Raw genomic sequence first — 22,787 nt, 5'->3', positions numbered from 1 at the left:
AAATTAATGGAAGCTGAAGTGATAAGATTATTGAGAAAACCTACATTCTCTAAAGTGCTACTGCTGTGATTGCTGTCCTTTTTCTAGACCGTGCTACGTAAGCTGGCTGGGTCCACGCACTGCACAGACGAGAGACTGTTCAACCTGATCACTTCTAAGTCTTTTCCTTAAGAGCAAGGGTAAGGCTTCGATCTTTCGTTCCTACCTCGTGAGAAACTAACCTTCTAATTAAGCTAATGCTTAAGCATCTAAGACTACGTAAGAGTATACATCAGCCAAGTCTAGGCTGTGCTATTCTGAATGGCAGAACAACATGGCAGAGATTTTCCAAAGGGCTGAGAAAAGTGGGAAACACGGATGGAGTTGCCTGACAACTGGTAAACTGGGCCCAGGTGTGAAAGATAACAGCCTAATTTCTTTCCTTATTCTTCCTAATTTCTTTCCATTGAATCCTCTTAGGATTCAATGCAAAATATCATTTAAATGTTTCTATCTCTTTCATCACAGCATACACCTCTTATTGAGGACAAGAAACAGGGTGGTTTGCAGCAAGAACTGCTCCCAGCCATCTCCAAAAAAGGAAGGACCTGATTTTCCAGTTCTCCCCAAGTCGATTAAACAGGTTTTTAAACACAAGTACATACCCTGTAAGACTCCGGCAGTATCACCGCTGTCATTAGGGAGATAACACTAGTATATGCGAACTGTTCTAAATAGAAAGCAGTAATTGTGACCTAAGTCTGTTCATGCTTTCACATAAGGAGACATTCGGAATGTTAGCTCCCTTTCCTAACACCACCTGGTCCGGTCCTAACAACTCTCAAGAAAAAGAATGGCGCTTTCCCTCGTCTTGTGACATTAAAAAAGAAGACAGATGGTGACATCATGTGAATTATTCATGTCATCCTCACATTATTTATAGTGGCGTATTAAAATGGGATGGTGAAAATAAGAAATTCTTCTTAGTTTACCCCAACAGACTCATTATCTTACTCAGGGCCTGCGGCACAATGAAGCGAGAAGGACTGGAGTCAAGGTTAAGTGAAACTCCCTTATAAATACTGAATCGAAATGTTCACTCTTGCTTTTGGCTTTACATTTTTTTTTTCCCCAAGTTACATTCTGCAAGCATAACTTCTGCAAGATTTCAACTTTGAAAGCCATGCTTCTGAGGCAGAAGTTCTGTTGGAGATGTGACACTTTCAGAATTTGGCCTCCGTGGAAAGTTTGGCTTCTCTCGCTCCCTTTCGAAATGAATTTACCCTAACCTCATCCGCGCTGCACACCAGCAACAGCAGGAGCTGGGAATATACTAATATTTTTACAAAGGACCGTGTAAAAAAAAAAAAATACGTGTTCTCATTCACAAACGTTCGTCCAGCTCTAAAGCACACTAAAATGAATGGCCAGTCCAGCCTGGTCAGCTCGTTAGGGAGGCTCCGTCTCGACCGGCACCGGCTCGCACACGTCCCCTCTGGCAGGATTCCTGCCGCCCGCTCAGTAACTAACTCTCCTTATTCAATCACCGCCCACCTCGGGGTGCCTGGGGCTGGTGAGATCCGAATAAGAAAACCCATGCGAAAGCCACAGCAAGTGGCAAAGGGCTGCGCGCAGGTGAGAAGGAAGGTGCCGACACCTGCAGAAAAGGGATCTCTGAAGACACTCGCTTCCGGTAGGGAAGGACCCAAACCCACCCGCACCTCCCGCATCCCTCCCGCACGAGCAGGTCGGTGAGCTCGTCCGCGGACTCCGAAACGATGGCCTCCCCGGGGGCTGAGCTCCGACAGGCCAGCCGGGTAGACGGGCCAGAAGCGTCCCGACACCGTCGAGCCGGGACCGCCAGTCCCCCGGGCTCCGGGCGGTTTCCCCCCCAAGGTGAGTCACTTCCTGGATTCCTCCGGCAACTGCTCTTTCTGCAGCTCGCCCAGGCCGTCGGCCCGTTCCGAGCTGCCTCGGCGGGTCCCGGCGGCTGGGACCCCTTCCCCGCCGCCCGCCTCCCCGCGACCCGGCCGGGACCGCGCGCCTCGCCCTGCGCGGCCACCGACCGCGGCGTCCTTGGCAAAGTTTCTCAGCCTTTCCGCCCCTCGGTGGACTCCTCGGGAAAACCGAGCGCAGCAGTATCCACGCCCCACGGGTGCCCCGGGGATTAGCGAGCGGCTCCCGAGCCCCCGGCGCCCCGCTCTCCCGCCCCGGGGAGGGCCAGCTGCGGCGGAGGGCGGGGCCCCGCCGTCCCCCGCAGGGACGGGGCCGGGCCGCGCGGCGGCAGGTGGCCCTCGGCGGAGAAAGGGACGCGGGCGGCTGGGCCTCGGTCGCGGGCCGGCGCGCCAGGGGGCGGGCTCTGGGCGGCCGAGCGGGCCGGGCGGCGGCGGCGGCGGCGGCGGCGGCGCAGCAACAGGAGGCCACTCACCACCACATGCGCCCCGGGCAGGGCGAGGGGCTTGGGGCTGATGAGCGGTGACACCATGTAGAGCAGCAGCACGAACGCCACGAGGAAGGCGGCGGCCAGCAGCAGCATCGCTCGGCGGGGCCGGGCCGGGCCGGGAGGGCGGGCGCGCGGGGCTCGGCGGCGCGGCGATCACGCGCGGCCGCGCGCAGCAGGAGCCGCTGTTTGGGTTCGCGGCCGGCGCGGGGCGGGGCGGCGGCCGGAGGGGAAGAGGCGGAGCCGGCCGAGGGCGCGACCGCGGCGGGGCGGCGCTTCCCGGAGGCGGGGGCCGGGGCCGCAAGGCTGGGGGGCCTAGGGTAGAGCTGCGGGACCCCGCCCGCGACCTCCCGGCGGACGGGGTGTCCCCGAGCGCGGGGGCGGCGGGCCCACGGCGGCGCCACCTGCCAGCGCCTCCCGAAGGGCCCGGGCGACGCTCAGGGGTGGGGTCGGGGTGCCTCTTAGGACCGCGGAGGCCGGTTTCCAGGCCTCCCCAAGCCGAGTCTGGGGGTGGGAGCCGCTCGGGCCCCGGTTCCGCGCTCGCGCCGGGCGGTCGCCGGAGCCGGGGAACGCGATCCCGGGCGCTCGAAGCCGCGGCCTGGGCCCGGCAGACCCTGTCGCAGCGGGGAACCCTGAGATCAAGCCGACCTCCCGGCTCCATGTCAGGCCTTCTAGGCGTACTCCGAACCGTGGTCACAGCCCACGATCGCGTTTCAGAGGACCGGGAAAGTCTTACCGTGGAGGCTTTTAGCCACTCGGATTGAATTTCCTTGAGCTTAAGACTCCATCCCCTTTCCCAAGGCTGCGTTCAAAATAAAACAAAGCACAGCTTTATTGAGATCTAATTCACATCCCATACAATTCACCGATTTAAAGCGCACAATAAACAGTTTTTAGTACGATCACAGACTCCTGTAACCACTACCACAATCAATTTTAGAACATTTAGTTACCCCCCCCCCACACACCCCCCCAAATACCTTGCATCCATCAGCCCCCATTCCCTGGTTCCTCCCAAGCCCCTGCCCAGTCCTAGGCTACTTGCCACCAGTCTTTCTGTCTCTAGGTTTGCCTAAGCTGGGTATTTCATAGAAATGGAATTCCGCAATATAGGCCTTTTCTGTCAGACTTATTTCACTTATATTATTTTCGAGGTTCACCCATGTTGTACAATGCAACGGCCCTTCATTCTTTTTATCACCAACTTGTATTCCCTGGTATGAGTATACCACATATTATGTTCACTGACGGATGGACAGAGGGAGATTCTTTCCATTTGAGGGCTATTAGGATTTCTACTGCTGTGAACATTCATGTACAAGATTTCGGGTGGACTTATGCTTTCATTTCTCTTGGATCTACACCTAAGAGCAGAATGGCTGGATCTAGGGTAACTGTGTTTAACCAGAGCTGCCAGACCTTTCTATTCTCGCCCACAGCGTATGAGGGTTCCGGTTTCTCCACATCCCCACCAACACTTGTTACCATCTGTCTTTTTCATTATAGCCTTCCTAGGGGGTGTGACGTTTCCTTCTGGTTTTGATTTGCATGAGGAACATCTGTTTGTTTGCCTGCTTGCTTTTGCCTTCTGTTGTTGTTTTTAGAAACATGCAAGAACTCAGGGGCAAATTGATCTCATTTTTTCTTCTTTCTTAATTTATTGCACAGAGTTAGGCAAATGACAAGGCTTGAGGACACAGTCCCCAAGACTCCTGACACCAATTATGAATTTGGGGGTTCCCCTCAAAATGAAAAAAGTAAAAATTAAAGAAACAAATTTGGGGGTTCCCAAACCACCTTCACTTTTGATAATCCTCTGGAACGCCTCACAGAACGCACAGAGAGCTGTTATTCTCGTGGTTGTGGTTCATGACAAAGTCAGCTAAGCGAAGAAGTACGGAGGTCAAAGTATGGAGGCCTTCCTGTTGCCACTTCCCGTGGAGTCAGGACAGGTAACCCTCCCAGCATGGGTGTGTGATAATAGCACCCAGTTCTGCAAACCAGGGAGGCCCATTTGGTGTCCAGAGTGTTTATTGGTGTTTCCAGTGTGTAAGTACAATTGACTGATTGCACATGTGGCTGAACTCAGTCTTAGAAGGTCAACTGATGATACGACCTTCCACCTAAATCACATGGTTGGTTTTTCTGGCATGATCAGCCCCCACCTCAAAGTCCAGACTGGCCTACCTCATCTAAACAAAGGCACTTCTATTAGCTATGGCACAGCTTACCTCCAAGAAGCCAAAGACAAAGACTAGAACTTCCGGCAAGCCCAGATTCTTGACTACACAGGCCACTCCCTGGCCTTTATCCAAAGCTCTCCTACAGCAAAACAAACACATGCCCTAACATTTGGAGGAGGTAGGGTAGAGTAGGAGGCTCTTAACTCAATTTCCCAATAGATTTGATCAATAATATCAGTAGTGCAATCTTCCTACCTTCAATCCAGTGAAGTGCGGGTGTTACACCATATCACAAGATGGGCTGTAGACATAACCTGAAAAATAAGAGCCAAAAGATAGTGGCCTGTCACTGGAATGTCACTCAGTCATCAACAACTGGTCCAGCTCATCATCACGTCACATGTCTCCGAAAGTCTCCCATCCAGATTTGCAGGTTTCCATTCAACTCTATAAGTTTCTAGAAACAGGGGTGCTCTCTACCCCCTAAGACATCCGGTATAATTGAGCTTTCATAGGAGACAATATCATCTCTTGTTGTGAGCCTCCTTCAAGGTGTTGATGTAACACTGGATTATGTTTGTCGCATAGCCCATTTATTTGTTCTTTTACCCTCATCTACTAGTTCTCCTTCTGTCTATTTGTGACTTATTTTTACCCAGACTTTCTCCCAATGGAAGGAAGGCTAGGTTCAGCCTAGTTCTAGGCTGTTCCAGACTCCTAGCACTGCTACTAATTGAGCAACTGCCTCCCCTGCCGTCCATTCCCATTCATATGGGGGAAGGTGACAGAGGTGCACAACCTGTGGGCTTTCTCAGGCAACCACCACACAACACATCTGCGTTCGCTATCAACCCCAATTTCATCAGATGGAGGGAAGGCGTAACCATCACCCCCATTAATATCTTGGAAGTCTAGTATAAAGGTTTAAAAATAGAGTTAGAGTTTCTTGCTTGGGGATTATCCTTGATTCTACCACCTGAATTTGAAGCCCTAGCCCTTGAGATCACTGTATCGGGGAGAAAAAGAAGAAAGTTGAGGCAATGTGGAGAAAAAAAACAAACCCAAAAGTATGGTCATACCATCTTCTCTCCATGGGAAGAACTGCGCAGTTGCACCAGCATTCTCCCTCACCGTCTCCCGATTCCCTAGAAGAGTGGAGAAGTCTACCAGAATGGGCAACACGTTCAGGAAGACGTAGACGTCAGCCCTTCATGCCTTTATTTCTTCCTCCCCATTTTCTTTTTTCTTTTCTTTCCTTTCCTTTCCTTTTCCTCTCTTTTCTTTAACATTTATTTATTCATTCCAGAGAGGGAGAGCGCATGGGGGTGGGGGTGGGGACAAAGGAAGAGAGAAACTTAAGCAGATTTTCTCTAAGTGTGGAGCCCAATACGGGGCTTGACCTCATGACTCTGAGATCATGACCTGAGCAGAAACCAAGATTCAGACGATTAACTAACTTTGCCACCCAGGCGCCCCTCCCTCCCCCATTTCAGACAATAAATATTTCAATTGCCTGTTCCAATTCTCTGTCAGACCTTTACTCAAGATGATATGCAACATGCTTCTTCCGCCTGATGTTATCTCTTTGCCCGTGACTGGACATTGTGTGCTGAAAAGTGCGTTCCTTGGTCCGAAGACATGGAAGTGGTAGTCCAAGTTATTATGATATCATCTAGTCCAGTCCTTTTATCGTATTTTGATCATTTGCTCCTAACTCTAGGCCTGCAAAATCCAGTCCAGAGTGTGTCTCTTCCTGTCAAACCACATCTGTAACCTTCCAGGGCTCCCAGCATCTGTCCAGGTACCAGCTCTGTGTTTCCCCAGGGAATCTGTTCCGCAGCCATCTGCAGCCTCTGTCAGTTTGGGTGGCCCACAAAAAGGGTCTCATTGGCATCTCCAGAGGGTACAAGAGGACAATGTCTAGATTCATCCCATCTCTGTGTTGCTGTGGCACTCCCCACCCCATTCCCATATCCATTCATGCCATGGACCCAGGTGGCCAACCCAAGTAAGCACAACAGGATATTCACCAGCTGGTTCCAATCACCTCTCAGTCCTAAAAGAAGGTTCTTCTAATGAACAGTGACATGCCCTCCTTTGATATTCCCCTTGATGGCCATAGTGATTTCCATAGGGGCAGTGCCCCCTACAGCATCCCTTGAACAGAGGCAAGTTTTCCATTGCTCTTTTACTTAACCACATGGCCAAGACATTAGCCATTGCCCATGAGTTGGTTCAAAACCCAAACATACGGGTCACACCACATAAATCAGCTCATTGGACTGATCTGTTCTCATCTTCTATTAGAGCAGCGGCCTCCAAACATCGTGTGATCTATACACCTTGAGACTGACCTCTGTAAACCAAGCAGTTCTTTTTTTGGTCCATAGAGAGCTGTTTGTAGGGCACTGCCCAAGGGCCTACAGGTCTAGCAATTTCTCAGGTGGTTCCAAAGTCAGCCTTAGGGGAAAAGATTCTACCTGCTTGCGAACACACATGCACCTCCTCGTCCCCTGGTACCATGTTCCTGCAAAACCAGCTCCACTGTATCATGGAACTCATCTAGACATTGCTTTTTCCATGAGACTGTTTCTCTGACATCACCTGAGACATTTTATGTATTTCAGGTTTCCAGATTATTTTATGTCCTTCAGTCAATGGGGCAGTTTCAGTTAATGTCCCCTGGCAAGCTAGTAATTGACTCTGAGATGGAAATTCTCTGTCTGAAGTCACAGTAGGCATTGATAGGGGATGCTCACAGCCTTTTGCCATAAGCCCCAGTGTGAGTAAGTATTCTAGGACTTCCTTCTAGTGGTGTTACAGGTACGATCTAGTAGTATTTCCAGATGTGGAATATGCACCCTTCAGAATCCAAAGAAGCCAACTAGACACTGGTCTTACTGCATCTCTTATCTACCAGGTAACCCATACTGTTAAAAACAATGTATGTGGGCTTGGGCAATGTTATCGGGTCCTATTTAAGAGGGTCAGGCAATCTTGTCTGGAGGTCAGATTTGCCTGCCTTGTGTTTTACAGTACTAGGTAGAGGAAATTCTCCCCCATCAGACACTAAATCCATTCCCATAGTACAATCACATAAAGGAGACACAGGTACTTCACACAGAGGCAGTTTAGACGTTCTGCATTTCATCCAGACTTTCACCTAATCCCATCAACCACCGCAGCTCTGTATCCACCCAGCCCAACTATAGTCCCTGTTAGGACTTCACCAATAGGGAGAACTATCGGAATGTCCATCAGTGGATGAATGAATAAAGACAATATATACACAATGAAATATTAGTTGGTTAAGCCGCTGCCTTCGGCTCAGGTCATGATCTCAGGATCCTGGGATCGAGTCCCACATCAGGCTCTCTGCTCAGCAGGGAGCCTGCTTCCTTCTCTCTCTCTCTGCCTGCCTCTCAGTGTACTTGTGATTTCTCTCTGTCAAATAAATAAATAAAATCTTTAAAAAAAAAATCCCAGCTAGATTTTTTGTAGATAGAGGCAGGAGTATTCTAAAATTTGTTTGTAAAAGTGAAGAAACAAGAAGAGCTAAGACTTTATTTTGAAAAGAATAGGCACTTGGGTGGCTTAGTTGGCCAAGCAACTGCCTGAGGCTCAGATCATGATCCTGGAGCCCAGGGATCCACTCCTGATCGGGCTTCCTGCTCAGTGGGGAGTCTGCTTCTCCTTCTGACCTCTCCTCTCTTTAATGGAGGGAAAGGTAGCCTTTTTAATAAATGGTGCTGGGACAATTGGGCACCTATAGACCAAATAAATAAATAAATAAATAAACCTCAACCTGGACATTCCATCTTCCACAAAAATTAATTCAGATGGCCCAATAGTTAATTTTATGTAACTGTGACTAAACCTTGGAGTGTCCAGATATTTGGTCAAACAGTGTTCTGGGTTTTTCACCAAGAGTGCATATAGTGATATAAGCATTTAAATCAGTATAGTGAGTAAAGCAGATCGGCCTTCCCAGTGTAGATGGGTCCCATCCAATCTGTTGAAGGCTGACATAGAACCTGAAGCTTACCCTCCACCAAGTAACAGAAAATTATTCCTGCCTGCTGGCCTTTGAACTAGAACATCAGCTTTTTTTTTTTTTTTTTTTTTTTTTTTTTTTGCCTTTGGACTTGAGTTGAAATCTTGGCTCTTCCCAGGCCTGCAGCTTGTCAACTCACCTGTAGATCTTGGAACTTCACAGCCCTCATAATCACATAAGCCAATTCCTTATAATCAGTCAGTTAATCAGTCCATCTTTTATTGGTTCTGTTTCTGGAGAGCCCTGACTAATGCAGAAGGAATCATGGACATAAATGTAAAACTATAAAACCATTAGAAAAAACACTGGATTTTCAAAGAATGGCGATTTTTGGTCAGTCAGGGAAAAAAAAAAAAAAAACCCGGGTCGCTTATTTATAAAAGAGATCAGACTAGTTTTAGATTTCTCCATGGTGACATTCAACACAAGAGAACAAAGATACATCTATAAGATCCTTTAGGAAAGAATGTTGAGCCAAGGTTTCTTACCCAGCTAATCTGTACTTCACCCACTGAGCATGCAGTAAGTAAGGAAATGTTTTTCCCATGAGTGTTTCTTGAGGCAAGTATGGAGCTCTTAGTCCCTTTGGGTTGCTATAAAACAATACCACAGATTCATTGGCTTATCAGCAGCAGAGATTTATTTCTGCCAGTTCTGGAAGCTGGGAAGTCCAAAATCAAGGCGCTGGCAGGTGCGGTGTTTGGTAAGGGCCCACTTCCTTGTTCATAGATGGTGTCTTTTCACTGTGACCTAATGTGGCAGAAGGGGGAAGGGAACTCTCTGGGCTTTTAGAAGAGCACTAATCCCGTTCATGGACCAAAATCACCTCTCCAAGGCCCACCTCCACTTGCCGTCCTGTTGGGCACTGGGATTTCACATATGAATTTTGGATGACACAAATATTTCAGCATGTAGCCAGCTGAAAGATAACCGGAAAAGTATGATACTGTTTTTTGAGAATTTCAGAAATGAAATATACTTAACAGTAGAACAAGAACTAAAACAAATGTAGGAGCTAGGGAACAGAATGCTATGTAATTGGTATATACCTTAACAATGGAAAAATAATAAAAGAAATGCATTTTAGGAGGAGAAGGAGGATGTGGAAGGTGGGAGTGACTTCATGAATGCTGTCATTTATAACTGAAATCGAAAGGAATCGTTTCAAGCTGACAAATCAAGTCATACAAGTATAAACATTTAACACCACGAAGGTAAGCATGAAGAAATATTGACTCAAATCAGGTGAGTAGGGAAGGATGCATATTTTATTGCTGTTATGGGAAAGGGCTAAGACGTTATCAAAGGAAGTAGAGGATATGGGGCCAAATGAGGTGTCATTATAGAGGCAAATAAGACAACATCAACTTCTCTAATGACAGCCTGAAGAAACGAAAGAGGGAAATGAACACTCCTGACTGACGGGATCACATTGTCTTCTGCTACCACAGCTCTTGGTACATCCGGGTTGTTCTGTGTAATGAAGGGCTGGCTGGCACCCCGCAGGCAGCACTGCCCTTCTCCATCTTGGCTGAGATCGGTGGCTGAGATCAGTGCATTCAGCAATGCTCCTCAAACTGTGTTGAATGCCCAGTGTCCTTTTTTATTTCCTTTCTGTGGCAACCCAGTCAGGAGAATGAAATGACACCTAACCAAAGCAAACACATGCAAAATGCAAGCTCTAATCATTGGCTGTTAGAGTCCAGAGACTTAAAAATAATGAATATAATAATATTGAGAAAAAGAATGACAAAACTATTAGGTTCTTTGTTAAAAGTATAACAGTGGTTCGTCTGGAGAAGTATTTTCATAGGAAACTCTATTTTCCAAAGATGGCTGCCATAGCACCATGAACACCAACTTGCCCTCCGAGTGAGTGACGCCTCACCAGCAGAGATGAACCATCCACGCTGAGTCCTACCCAAATTGTAGAATTTGACTTCTTTTTTTGCCTAGTTTGCTTCCTCCTCCTTCTCTTCACAGGGGATCATCTGTAGCAAACATCTTGCCCCCCAAACTCCTCTTGTTGGCTTCTGGAGAACTCAACTTGTGACAACACATAACACCCAGCCCTTAACCTGGCAACTTCCCTTCTTTGGTATTAGAAATGCTAGAAAATTCTAGCATTTGAATTACCCAAAATGTTAAATAAACCTGGTCAGAATTTAGACCCAACTACAAAAAAGCTTACATCCAGTGTAAGTTATTTAGGAAATTCCAAATGCTTTTCTTTGTTACTTGCTACATGTAGTACTTTATAAATGATGCTTTTCTGCACACGAGCAGGAGCTCTTTTCTCAAAAGCTAGTGCAGAACACATGTGACTGTTCACTTAAAAGGTTTAGCAAAGTCCTAGTCAACTGCATTTGACATTACTTCTAGTACCCTCAACCATACTTACAGTCTACAAACATGGTAGGACGAGAGAATGGGGAAGCAACTGAGGCACTTGACTCAGGAACAAAGTTTGGTGGGATTCCAAAATAATCAGTCATCAACATAAATGGCATTTTAAGATGATATTAAAAAATTAATGCAAAAAATATCCATGATTTAAAAATATCAAAATTGTTATTGAGATCATCTTCACATGACTGACTGAATGAATAGCAGAGGTTTGTGATGGGGTTACATACCTGCGGTCATCACCCCAAAGCACCTCATTCTACTTCCTCATAAATTGTTGATGACATTTTTTTCTGATTTGAAAAATAACAAATATACTTCACATCCATTATGATGACTATTATAAAAAAACGAAACTAAACAAAAATGAACAATAACCAGTGTTGGTGAAGATGTGGCAAAATGCATTGGTGATGGGGATACCGAATGGTGTCATTACTGTAGTGGTTTCTCAAAACGTTAAACATGGAATGACCATGTGATGATTCAGCATATGATGATTCTACATACCTAGCAGTTCCACTCCTATGTATACACCCAAAAGGGCCTCAATTCTTGGGTATATACCCAAACAGATCCTTGAATACCCATGTCTTTAGCGGCATTACTCACAATAGCCAAAGGTGGAAACAAGAAAAATATTCACTGGCAGATAAATGAATAAACAAAATGTGGCTTATATGTACATACAATGGGATATTATTCAGCTTGAACAAATGAAGTTCTAATAACATGCCACAGCATGGATGGACCTTGAAAAGACTGTGCCAAGTGAAATAAGCCACATGCGGAAGGACACATGGTGTTTGAGTCCATTTATATGAGGTACTTAAAATAGGCAAATTCATAGAGGAAGATGGTAGAATAGTGGTCACCAGGGACTGGGGGGATGGGGTGGGAAGCTATTATTTAATAGTTTCCACTCAGGTTGATGAAAATTCTGGAAATGGGTGGTGGTGATGGTTCCACACAGTGTAAATGTATTTAATGCCACTGAATTGGGCATATAAAAATAGAAAATATGGTAAATTTTATGTCATGTATTTTTTACAGTAAAAATGACAAATGCTCACCTCATAAAGTTAAACAAATAAGAAAATAAAGAGTAAATTTTAAATTATTACTCGTGCTATCACCCAGAGAGATAGCTGGCTTCAGACCTTTCATAGAACATCTTGGGATGACCTCACAACGTGTGGCAGCATCATTAAGACATGCATTTTTTTCCTCTCTGGCTTTTCTCTTCCTGTGTTATGTGAGGATATCAGGCTTCACTTGCACGGTGTACACAGACAAAAGCATCTTGGCCTGCATAATGTTTTCATATTGGCTGACTCCCCCTAACAAATCCTAATTTCTCTTGTCACTCAAGAGATTAAGTGAAAGACCTTTGAGAGCAAGAGGAGAAAAGAGAATTTGTAGGCTCCAAGAAGGAATGGGGACAGAATCTCTCACATCACAAGTTCTAAGGGTTGGACCCATGGACACACACCAGTGGCCAATCCTCAGATAGGATGGCACTGAGGTGTCCAGCCTTCTGCAAAGATTCTTCTATTGTATTCCTGGCGTGGAAGAGGAGAGCTAAGGAACGTCTCTGGACATAAGCAATAAGAACACCAGTAACAGACTTACTTGGTACACTAGACATTTATCTCCTGTTATGAATCTATTGACAATTATTTAGAAGTCTTTGGGAAAAGAAGATAGAAGTCTTGGAGGTCTGGCAACTTTCTAAGACACAACTATTCCTATATCAAGGATTGGCTACATCAAAATGTCTTGGCATGACAGCCATTGGGTTATTGGGTTTTGTCTTTAGTTTCTTTTAATCTAGAAGAGTCTCTTAACCTTTTATTTCATTTAAGGGTCTCCACTTTGTGGAGACCAGGCTGGTTATCTAGTAGATGCCCTATATTCTCATTTGACTGATTGGTTCTTCCCAATATTATGTCTCTCTCCCTTGAATTTTCTGGAACCCAGCTGTTAGGTGTATGGCTAACATTTTTGTTTCAAGAGGAGATTCAGATCCCACATTTTTGGTAGGATAAGCATATTTTGTATCTCTTTCTACCCAGCAGCACATGTCAATTTGTCTACTGTAAGTGATGCTCAATTTAATTGGACTTCTTGGGTAAGGTGGTGACGAGTGTCTCTCTCCATTGTAAAGATCATATTCCCCTCTTTAAACAGCAGGTCACCTGGGAGTGACACCATGAAATGTAGGCAGATTGTCACCAATAATTCCTCCCATTTCTGTTAGCATGTTCTGCTCCTCCCATCAAGAGGTAGAAATCTTTTTCATCCCTATTCTGGACTGGCCTTGTAACAGTTTAAGTAATTATAATGTGGTAGAAGTGGTATATCCTTATTTTGGGGCCTAGGCCTTAAGATGCCTTAAAGCGTCTCTTTTTGCCCTCTTGGGTTCAAGCTACCCAGTAAAGAAACTCGGGCTGGACTACTGAATCGTAATAGAGCATGAAGAGGAGAGAGGTCCCCCCAGTCCAGCTGGAGGCATCAGAGATAGGAGTGAAGCCATCTTGAATTCTTCAGCCCAGGTCAAGCTATCCCAGCCAACACCACGTGGTCAGAGGCAAGCCCTGTCCATGGAGCTCTGCTTAACTTGCAGCCATGACAAAAAAATAAATGGTATTTTAGGCCAACATGGATTTTGAGTGGTTTGTCATTCAGGCAACATAGGAAACAAATCCCATATAAATATTCTGTGTTTCATGCGATAGTTTTAGCATCCATTGATATTTGCCTGGGTCAATTATTTCATTGGGGTTGCCACAGGAGAGTTTAAATTTTGCTGTTCTCTCTACAGCAGAGAGAGAGAGAGAGAGAGAGAGAGAGAGAGCAGAGAGAAGAGGGGGAGAGAAAAAGCACCAGTTTTCTGTCAACTTGGTATAAATGGCTGTTCCTCCTGAGGATGGAGGGTAAATGCTTCATCTTTCCCATGATTAGTTTTCAGAACAGAAAGGTGAAGAGTCAGTCACTCCCCAAGGATGGCAAATAGGGTTCTCCACCCTCTGCTTCTAGTCTTCCTTCAGTGCTTGTCCTCCAGTCCCCTGGGTCTCCACACAGACCTGTCCATGAACTCAAAGCATTGTGCTCTAACCGCTGAGTCATTTGTCTGTTGAACTGAACTCTGTTTCTTGAAGGCAGGCACATTAGGGGCAAAGCCAAGTATGTCTCAGTTCTACGCGAACCTAGATTTCTATCATACTCCTACTTTTTTTCTTCGTGCATATTATCTTACATGGTTTAGATAATATCTGATAATATTTTTAACCATGACACTGCTTTATCTTTGGGTGATTTTGATGTTTTTTCATTTCATTTTTTTGATGAAAAGAGTACTGGCCACAGTAGAGTGGGCTGGTAATAGAAATCAGCAGTTCCTGACCCGCAAACCCCAACTCCACCAGGAGTAAGCACTTTCGGTTTTTTAGGTTTGGTTCTTGTACGTCTCTCTCTCGCTTTTTTAATGGCCACAGTATCTTTCAACTCAAATGCCTTTTTCACAGTGTTGCCTTGTCTCCCAGTGACAGGTGGGATCTATATCCTCTCCCCTAGAAACTGGAGGGCCTTTGTGACTGTTCCAACCAATACAGTACGGCAGTGGGGACGCAGTGTGACTTCTGAGACTGCTACAGAGACTGCCAAAGTTTTCTGCCTCTCTGGGAATACTTGGATCTCGAAGCCTTCGTCCTGACCACCTGGCGGAAGTCCCACGTAGACACTGCCTGGGGAGGCTTCATGGAGCTGCCCCTACTGCCCCCGGAGTTTCATTGCTCTGCCATGCCAGCCCCAGCCGCTCTGTGACCACATCTGTGCACATGGTTCCTAGCTAGACCCCGTGAGCTCCTGATCCACAGCAATCAAGAGAGAAAATGGTGCTTTAAGTCATGATGGTCAGGCCTCTTGGGAGGCCAGACTTGGTTTTTTGGTCATACTAAGAAAGTAGCACCTTCATTTACTCTGGTCCCAAGGATCCCAGCATCACTGAATTATTGCTTATGAACTCCGTGGGGAAGATCATTCTAATTGTCACGCATGCACGTTCTAATTGCCTCATATGCTGACAAATCCACTTGGCTTGTAATGGTTAATTGACATGACATGGCTTCTGCAACCAAAGGATCTTTTCAGCTCTGACGAAATCAAAGAGCCAGTGAAATAACTGGCTTTCACCTATCAAAGGCTCGGTTACGGGGCTGGGTCATGGATCTCCCCTGGGAACAGTGAAGCCTGGGGAAGGTTCTCAAAAGATGAATCCATGCCAGCATTTCTATTTCCTAAAGATACTGGGTTCTTCCTTCTGCATTATGTATTAATGGAGTTCCGATTCGATTGTCGAGTTGTTTCTTCAACCACCGAAGCAATTAAAACCACTCCCAGCAGCTCAAACTGAAATTCTAAATTCAGTCTGATTGAACCTGTATCATTAAGTCTTGATCATTTCTGAAACTCGGCTCTCCTTTTCTTGACTGATCACCAAAACACTCCATTCCCACCCAGAGTGTTCCAGGTATGTCCTGAGGCTCAGAATCCTTCAAATCCTTATAAATATACACATCCCAATACTATGCACCCTGCTCTTTGCCTCCCAAATTTCCTTACCTTCACATTAAAAAACCAATAAACTCCACAAAACTTGTTGAATCTGAATTTAACTGCTATCACTTGGTAACTGCACAAATACTAAGTTTCACTTGAATTTTTTGATACTGTGAATGTGAGGAATGTTTATAGTCATGGATCTCTGGGTTTCTCTCCCTGCCCTAACCTCAAAACAGCAGTCTTTGCCTTCATTTTGTTCTGTAGTAGCTAGGAAGGAGTTCCCGTGTCTTGTCCTCACTGGGCACTTCATTCCATGGGACCACAGACCATTGTGTAATTAGCTGTCTCACCATGAGCTACCAGATTCCCATCAGGTCAGATACTAGTGATGCGGATTCTGTTTTTAACGTCCTGCCATCTTTGTGGTGCTCAAGACAGATGGACCTGGATGGCAGCACCTGATGCACCATGGCTGGTCGGGTGCCCATGAGGGTTGCCTTGTAATGGAGAAAAACAGGATGTCCCCACTTTGGTTCCTGTAGCGGGAGGCTAGGGGCATTCCCAAAAGCAGAAGGGCAGTTTGGGGGAACAGCATGCTTCCCAAGTACATTTGTTTGATGACTTGTCTACGCCGTTCTGTTTTTTACTCTCTTCTTAAAAGCTTTCCTATTATTATAGAGCTCCAGAGGGAGACACAAACTCCTGTGATCAGCTCTTGGCCCAACTGTAATTCTTCCCTAAAAACTTTTGCTTATTTTGGGAAATTAAAATATTTAAAGATAAAAACAAAGGAAAACTTGGGGCGCCTGGGTGGCTCAGTGGGTTTAAGCCTCTGCCTTCAGCTCAGGTCATGATCCCAGGGTCCTGGGATCGAGCCCCACATTGGGCTCTCTGCTCCGCAGGGAGCTTGCTTCCCTTCCTCTCTCTCTGCCTGCTTGTGATCTCTGTCAGTCAAATAAATAATAAATTAAAAAAAAATCTTAAAAAAAATTATTAAAAAAAAAAACAAAAAACAAACAAACCCAAAGGAAAACTTAGCAAACATCCATACTGCTATCACACAGATTTAGCCACTGTTAATTTCTTGATGTATTTGCTTTCATTCCTAATTTAAAGTAAAAATGTGTGGGGCAGGTTGGAGGGGGGCAAAAATAATACATACTTATTGTAAAGTATTCAGACTGAGAAAAAATTACAGATTCATTCACTCAATAAATATTTATTGAGCACCCATCAGGCACCAGGCACTGTTCCGGATACTGAGATACAGCAGAGAGAGAGGAAAGAAAGACCAGAAAATCCAAGCTCTCACAGAACATACATGTTAGCAGAAAAAACTACAAGTGAGAAAAACAGGGAACTACACAGCATGTTACATGGTAAGTGCTGCAGAGGAAACTAAAGCAGGGAATGGGTATAAGGAGCGTCCGGAGGGACTGCGATTTTAAATAGGACGACCGGGGAATCTCTCACTGAAAAGGTGACATCTGAAAATATACCTGAAGATAAAAGGGGGAGAGAAAATTAAAAAAAAAAAAATCAACCAAAATCTCACTAACCACAAATGACAAAATGAACATGAGGTGAAAAAAAATTTGTTACCTTTCTATGTATACAAACAGAAACATACAGCTAGGAGAAACATACTATTATAAAAATGGATGCAAACTTTAAAATATTTTTTCTTTTCAATCATCAATTTTTAAAGCATCTTTGTTGTGTCTGGGGATTAGAGAACATACACGTAGATGTGCAGAGATCTACATATCAGATTTGAGATTATATTAAGTCTAGATTCAACTCGGTTAGAACTGATACTTCAACCATCTTCTGATTCATGAACAAGGCCCATTTCTCTATTTACTCAGGTTTTCCTTTGTAATGTATCCTAGTTTTCTATGTGAAGGTCTGCACATCTTTCAGACTTGAGATATCTGATGCAATTATAATTGGTATTGTTTTCATAATTTCAATTCCTAATTGTTGCTCAGATATACACCATGATTTGATTAACTTTGCATGCTGTAACCTTATTAAATTCAAATTCTAAGATTAATTTGGATTTGCTACATATACAATGTTATCTGAAAATAATTTTGTTTCCTTTTCAATCTCTAAACTTATAAATTCCTGTCTAAAGTTGAAAAGAAGTGGTGATAGCAGGAGAGTAAAGTTTTCTATAATTCACAATTAAGTGTGATGCTTCCTACAGTACTGCTTTTTTTCCCTTTTTGTAGATGCCCTTTATTAGCTCCCTTCTATTCCTAGCTTGTAGGGTTTTTCTTAAAAAAAATAAAAATAAAAAAATCATAAATGGGTACTGGATTTTAACAAATGCTTTTTATGGCTCTAAAAATGTAACTTCTGTACATTACTTTGATAAATGCAATAAACATTAATTTTTCAACTACAGACTGACTCCATTTTATGTGACACCATGTTAACTGCAACTTGATTTCTGCAGCGTGAATCCTCCCACCAGAGCCGATTCAAGCTGCCAGTATGAGCTCAAGGATTTCATAGGTAGGAAGACATGGGTACTGGTTCTCGTAAGCCAGCAGGAGCCGGCTCTGGCCTACCCGATTCTATCCCCAGTAACCAAGACTGAAATTTACCATTTCACTAGACCAGCAAGAACAAAGCCACTTCAAATGACCTATTTTATAAGAAGTCTCATAGATAATCCAGTAAGTCAGTAAAAGGACATTAACTCCCTTATTTCTCAAGTCTTTATTAAGTACCTAATAAACAGCGTGTAGCACGGTGCTAGCTGCAAGTCAAAATGTAGCTCTCTGATGAGCTTACAGTCCAAATGATCTCAACAAGAGTAACAGAATGGGCTTCAAATTGGGATAAAAATCTTAACGACAGTAGTATCAATTTATTACTAATTAACAACTTAGTACTAATTTATTACTAGAACCCCAAGGTAGGAGTGGGATTAGTTTAGGAATTCTTCCCGGCAGAGAGAATATAGGTCATGAGCTAGGTACTCAGGGAAATAATGGGATTGGGACTAGCAGAGAAGATGCGACACTGTAGTGGAGTAACAGAAGGACGTAAAAGAAGGAATGGAGGCATGAAAGTACATCTCCCAGAGCTCAGAAAGGTGAGGGAAAGGCAGTGTCCATGCTGGGCACCTGCTTTTGCTTCATTTACGACAGTGTCAAGTGACATCTATGGCTACAACATTACAGAGGTGGTCCTCAATTTCTTGGCTATGCCAGTGACAAGTGTCTGAATGGTACTTCCCATTAATAATCAAATATACATTCCAGGCTGAGAAAAAAAATGTTCTTCAACACCCAGCTCATGTCAAGAAGCCTCAGAAACCATCTACCCCAGTTTCGTAATTGTTCAAGTTCAGACAGAGCCTGAACATTGTAAGCACTTATCTGTCCATAAAGAACTCATGAGGTATGGTGTATGTGCTATCACTTTAGAATAAGTCTAGAATTATTTGATTCCAGAAATAAGTTTAGAACCAGAAATGTAAAAAACGTATTAAGATGTAATACAGAAAACGGAGCTATGGCTGGAAGTGATATGGATACTGAAATACAGTTCTTGAAGCACGCAGAAGAATTCAATGTGATAAAGTATCCACTTAGCATCAATGCTGTACTTACTTACCACCGGGTCATGTATTTTGTCAAACAAAGTAAAATACCTCCTCAAAAAAAAATTCTGGATTTACAAAAAATTCTGAATTTCAACTATTATAATTATGTGAATTCTCCTAATGATATCATTAATAGCAATACTATATAATTCTGAGGTTGATAAAGAATATAAATTATTTTATAAGGCAGCCACAAAGAGCTGTTAGTCTGACAACTCCCAGCCCTCACATAAAAGCTGTTGACGAATAGAATTTTCAAGTACGCATTCTCAATAATTTCTAATGACTTCTTGGTATCTAATCAATTTAGATAATAATTTCTCTTATACAGAAGATCCCAAAATAAAGAAGCATACACAGAAAATAGCCAACAGTAGGTTATATCAATTTACTTCACGTAAGAACAGCGGATTTCAGGCCTATGATTTCCATTTAGTATCAACAAAAACAATCTGTACAGAAAACTCAAAGGCAACCATACAGCTTTATATGTAAAATGTGCAAATATACTTTAAAATGCAAGTTATTCTATAGTATTTGCAAGGTAGAACTTTATAGTCATTAAGGAATCTACCTCATTCCAGCTAACTGAATACTTTTGCATACAGAGCCAATGCAAATGCACAAGGCACAACTTAGTGTTTGCGCTAAAGTGTGTAACATACACCTTCAGATTTATTTGGAGATATTAAAATAACATATCATGTTTGTTTTTTATTATTTAATGAGACATTAGCTCATTTCTAAAGCTTCAAGAGCATTACATTTGATAACATATGTGTGGCAAAGACAAACTTCCCTGGACTTAAAAGGTAAAAGACAAGACCCTTGGTAGCCTATATTTTAAAAAAAAAAAAATTCTATCTATCTATCTATCTATATATATATATGTACACACACACCCACAAGAAATTTCCCATAATTCAAAGGGAGGCCATTCCTTTAGCAAAGGTTCCCATTATAGTATCATGACAGAATTATTTAAAAAGTATGTTTTTATTTGCCATCTGTTTTGGTCAATCGTGCTATAAAAAGATACCGAAATAGACAATTTTCTTCTTCAAGATGAAGACAACGCCAATTTAGAAAGTCCTTCTTTTGAGACTGCACAGTGAAAGGTATTATTTAACTATAGAAGCTTGTTGCTTTTAAAGAAATTATTGAAATCGACACAAAGAAAAATGTTAGCCTATCAAAACTCAATGAGACTCGGCTAGAACACAATTCAGAAGCTTTCAAGCCCAATCACAGTGCTCTTTGCTGTTTTACCGCACATCCCTGAGAATTAAGATTCTATCATTTAAAAATTTTTAATAAAGTAAATAAATTTTGCATTGATGAGAATTAAGAATTATTTTTCAAAATATATAAAATAAGGCCTGTTTCATTTTTGGTTAAAAAGAAAAAAAGAAAAAGAATATAAAAAAAGAGAAATGCTCTTGCAAATACCACCAATTCTAAATACTGGTATCTCAATCAATGTTAATCCTCTTCTGGGTAATTCCTATTTTTTGCCATTCATTTATCACTCATTTCCTTATTATCCATTATTTTATAATTTTTGTTAACAGGAGCATTTAACTGGTAATGGAACAAAAATATGGATAAAATTAAAGGAACTCTGGAGTGAGATCTGTATTTCCCTGTGGGAAAAGAGTTTACTGGAAATAATCTGAATGCCATCCAAGAAAGGCAAAAGTACCTATGAAAGAAAGAACACACATGGTAAATGTCTTCTTCGTTGTCTTTGGGTTAGCCTTCTTGGCCAAAATCTTCTGTAAACTTCTTTAACTTCAACAAGTCATGTTCATTGACGGTGGGTTTCGTGTTAGACAGTGACCGTAACATATCCGACTGTCAGGGAAAAAGAAAAGAGTAGTATTAGTAATGATCAAATCAAATAAACATCATTGCACTATTATTAACTAACTTTCCACCTGAGGTTATATCTAAGTATTTGCAGTATGCCATAAGTAACTAACAATAAAATGCTCTTATTCCTTCTAGAGGACATCTCTGATCCTGTTCTTCCTTTGCACAGCAACTTGAAACCGCTTGCCTGTCCTGACCACAACTTTCGATGGCTCTCCATTTCGATCAGAAGTATAATCCTTTTAGCCCGAGGATCAAGGCCCTCCAAAATATGTCCCTGATCTCTTTTCCCATCTTATCTGTTTTTTCTTAAAATAAGAGAGTTCACCAAGTGCAGTTCAAAAGGAATAGTCTTTCACTTACAGAAGTTATTCACTTACACTTATGTGAAACATAACACCATTTAATTAAAACCACCTAATCAGATTTTAAAAAATATATATTTTATTTATCTGAGAGAGAGAGAGAGAACCAGTGGGAGGGAGAGCAGAGGGAGTGGCAGGGAGCCCGAGATCACGACCTGAGCCAAAGACAGATGCTTAATCGACCGAAACACCCAGGCGCCCCTAGAATTTTTTATTAATTAAAATTATGATCAAAATGGGAAGAAAATATGCTAATATCAGGGATTCATTAAAAGAGTAACTTCCAGACCATGTCTCTTACAAAACAGTATGAAAAATGGTAAAAGAACAAAATCTTTAAAAAGTAACATAGTGGAGCACCTGGGTGACCCAGTCAGCTGAGCACCGACTCCTGATTTCGGCTCAAGTTATGACCTCAGGGATCCCCATTATGGGTTCCACACTCAACAGGGAGTCTGGTTGAGATTCTTTCTCTCACCCCCTCAACACCTCGCCCCCCTACTCACTTGCATGTATTCTCTTTAAAATAAACAAATAAACCTTAAAAAAAACAACAACAGTGCAAGGACTGAAACAAAAAAGGGTTTCTAAATAACTTTCAGGGAAGCATCATTAACACATAAAAATATTTATACACATACTATGTACAGAGATACATGTATGTCTATAGAGCTATGTGTACATATCATGTAAGTAAGTTTCTTCTCTGGAAGTTACTGTTAATTCAGACATAAAGCTCTTTAAAAATCTGTAAGTGAAGCAGAAGATTTAAAAAACTGAGCATTCAACAATAAGAAAACATAAAAATAATAAATGTTGCTTTTCACAGTAAGCTTCCTATACCTTACAAAATGAGTCTTAAGAATTATAAATCCCTCCAGTATAAACTATAGAAATGTAATTTTTTTTATCATAAAAACTGGGTTTCAGGACTATTTTTACCCCTCAAGCACATTAAAACTTCCTACAAAGTTTGCGGAAGTAAAACCGAAAAACACCATTATGATTACTATGATAAATGCATGAAGGTTTCTGGATATTTTAAAAAATCTTAGATTCAGAAAAGAAATTTCACCAATTCTGCTTTTTAGTTAAGTCCTGACAATAATTTATGCCATATAGATAAGTATTCTGGTGATAGTATCTCAGCTATAAGACCGTCAGTAAGCTTACAAAACCTGTGTTTTTGAATAATATCTTTTTCACTAGAAATTTGATTTTTCTTGACGTCCACAAAAATATTTTAAAGATAATTATTTTTTAAATTTTTAGTTCAATTAATCTTTACAACTTTTGAGTAGTC

General features: G+C 42.8%; 2 protein-coding genes and 1 long non-coding RNA gene across 6 annotated transcripts in view; 1 reads left to right on the top strand and 2 right to left on the bottom strand.

Moving 5' to 3' along the window:
- Positions 1–2,630, bottom strand: part of KDSR (3-ketodihydrosphingosine reductase) — a 39,412-nt gene extending 36,782 nt beyond the window's left edge. Inside the window, exon 1 of the mRNA XM_059140585.1 lies at positions 2,408–2,630. Within this exon, the coding sequence (XP_058996568.1) occupies positions 2,408–2,515 (108 nt within the window). The 5' untranslated portion in view covers positions 2,516–2,630. The remainder of the gene's footprint in view (positions 1–2,407) is intronic.
- LOC131811778 (uncharacterized) lies at positions 1,632–18,037 on the top strand. Of its 2 annotated transcripts, none has more exons than XR_009346110.1 (3): positions 1,632–1,875; positions 9,744–9,870; positions 14,608–18,037. It is a non-coding gene; the product is annotated as an uncharacterized LOC131811778 (long non-coding RNA). The 2 variants fall into 2 exon arrangements; XR_009346111.1 differs by having other exon boundaries at positions 10,640–18,037.
- Positions 16,818–22,787, bottom strand: part of VPS4B (vacuolar protein sorting 4 homolog B) — a 33,225-nt gene continuing 27,255 nt past the window's right edge. Inside the window, exons 11-12 of one of the 3 annotated variants that reach the window (XR_009346109.1) lie at positions 20,950–21,101; positions 16,818–17,124 (exon numbers count right to left, since the gene is read on the bottom strand). Coding sequence is in view for 2 of the 3 variants with exons in the window: in XM_059140584.1 (XP_058996567.1) it covers positions 21,000–21,101 (102 nt within the window). In the remaining variant the exon portion in view is untranslated. Of the gene's footprint in view, positions 17,125–19,620; positions 21,102–22,787 lie in introns of those variants that run through there. The other 2 variants (XM_059140584.1, XM_059140583.1) reach the window with 2 other exon arrangements.

The sequence above is a fragment of the Mustela lutreola genome, chromosome 11 (genome assembly GCF_030435805.1).
Source record: "Mustela lutreola isolate mMusLut2 chromosome 11, mMusLut2.pri, whole genome shotgun sequence".
NCBI classification, from domain to species: Eukaryota; Metazoa; Chordata; class Mammalia; order Carnivora; family Mustelidae; genus Mustela; species Mustela lutreola.
This window is presented reverse-complemented; position numbering and strand designations above follow the sequence as displayed.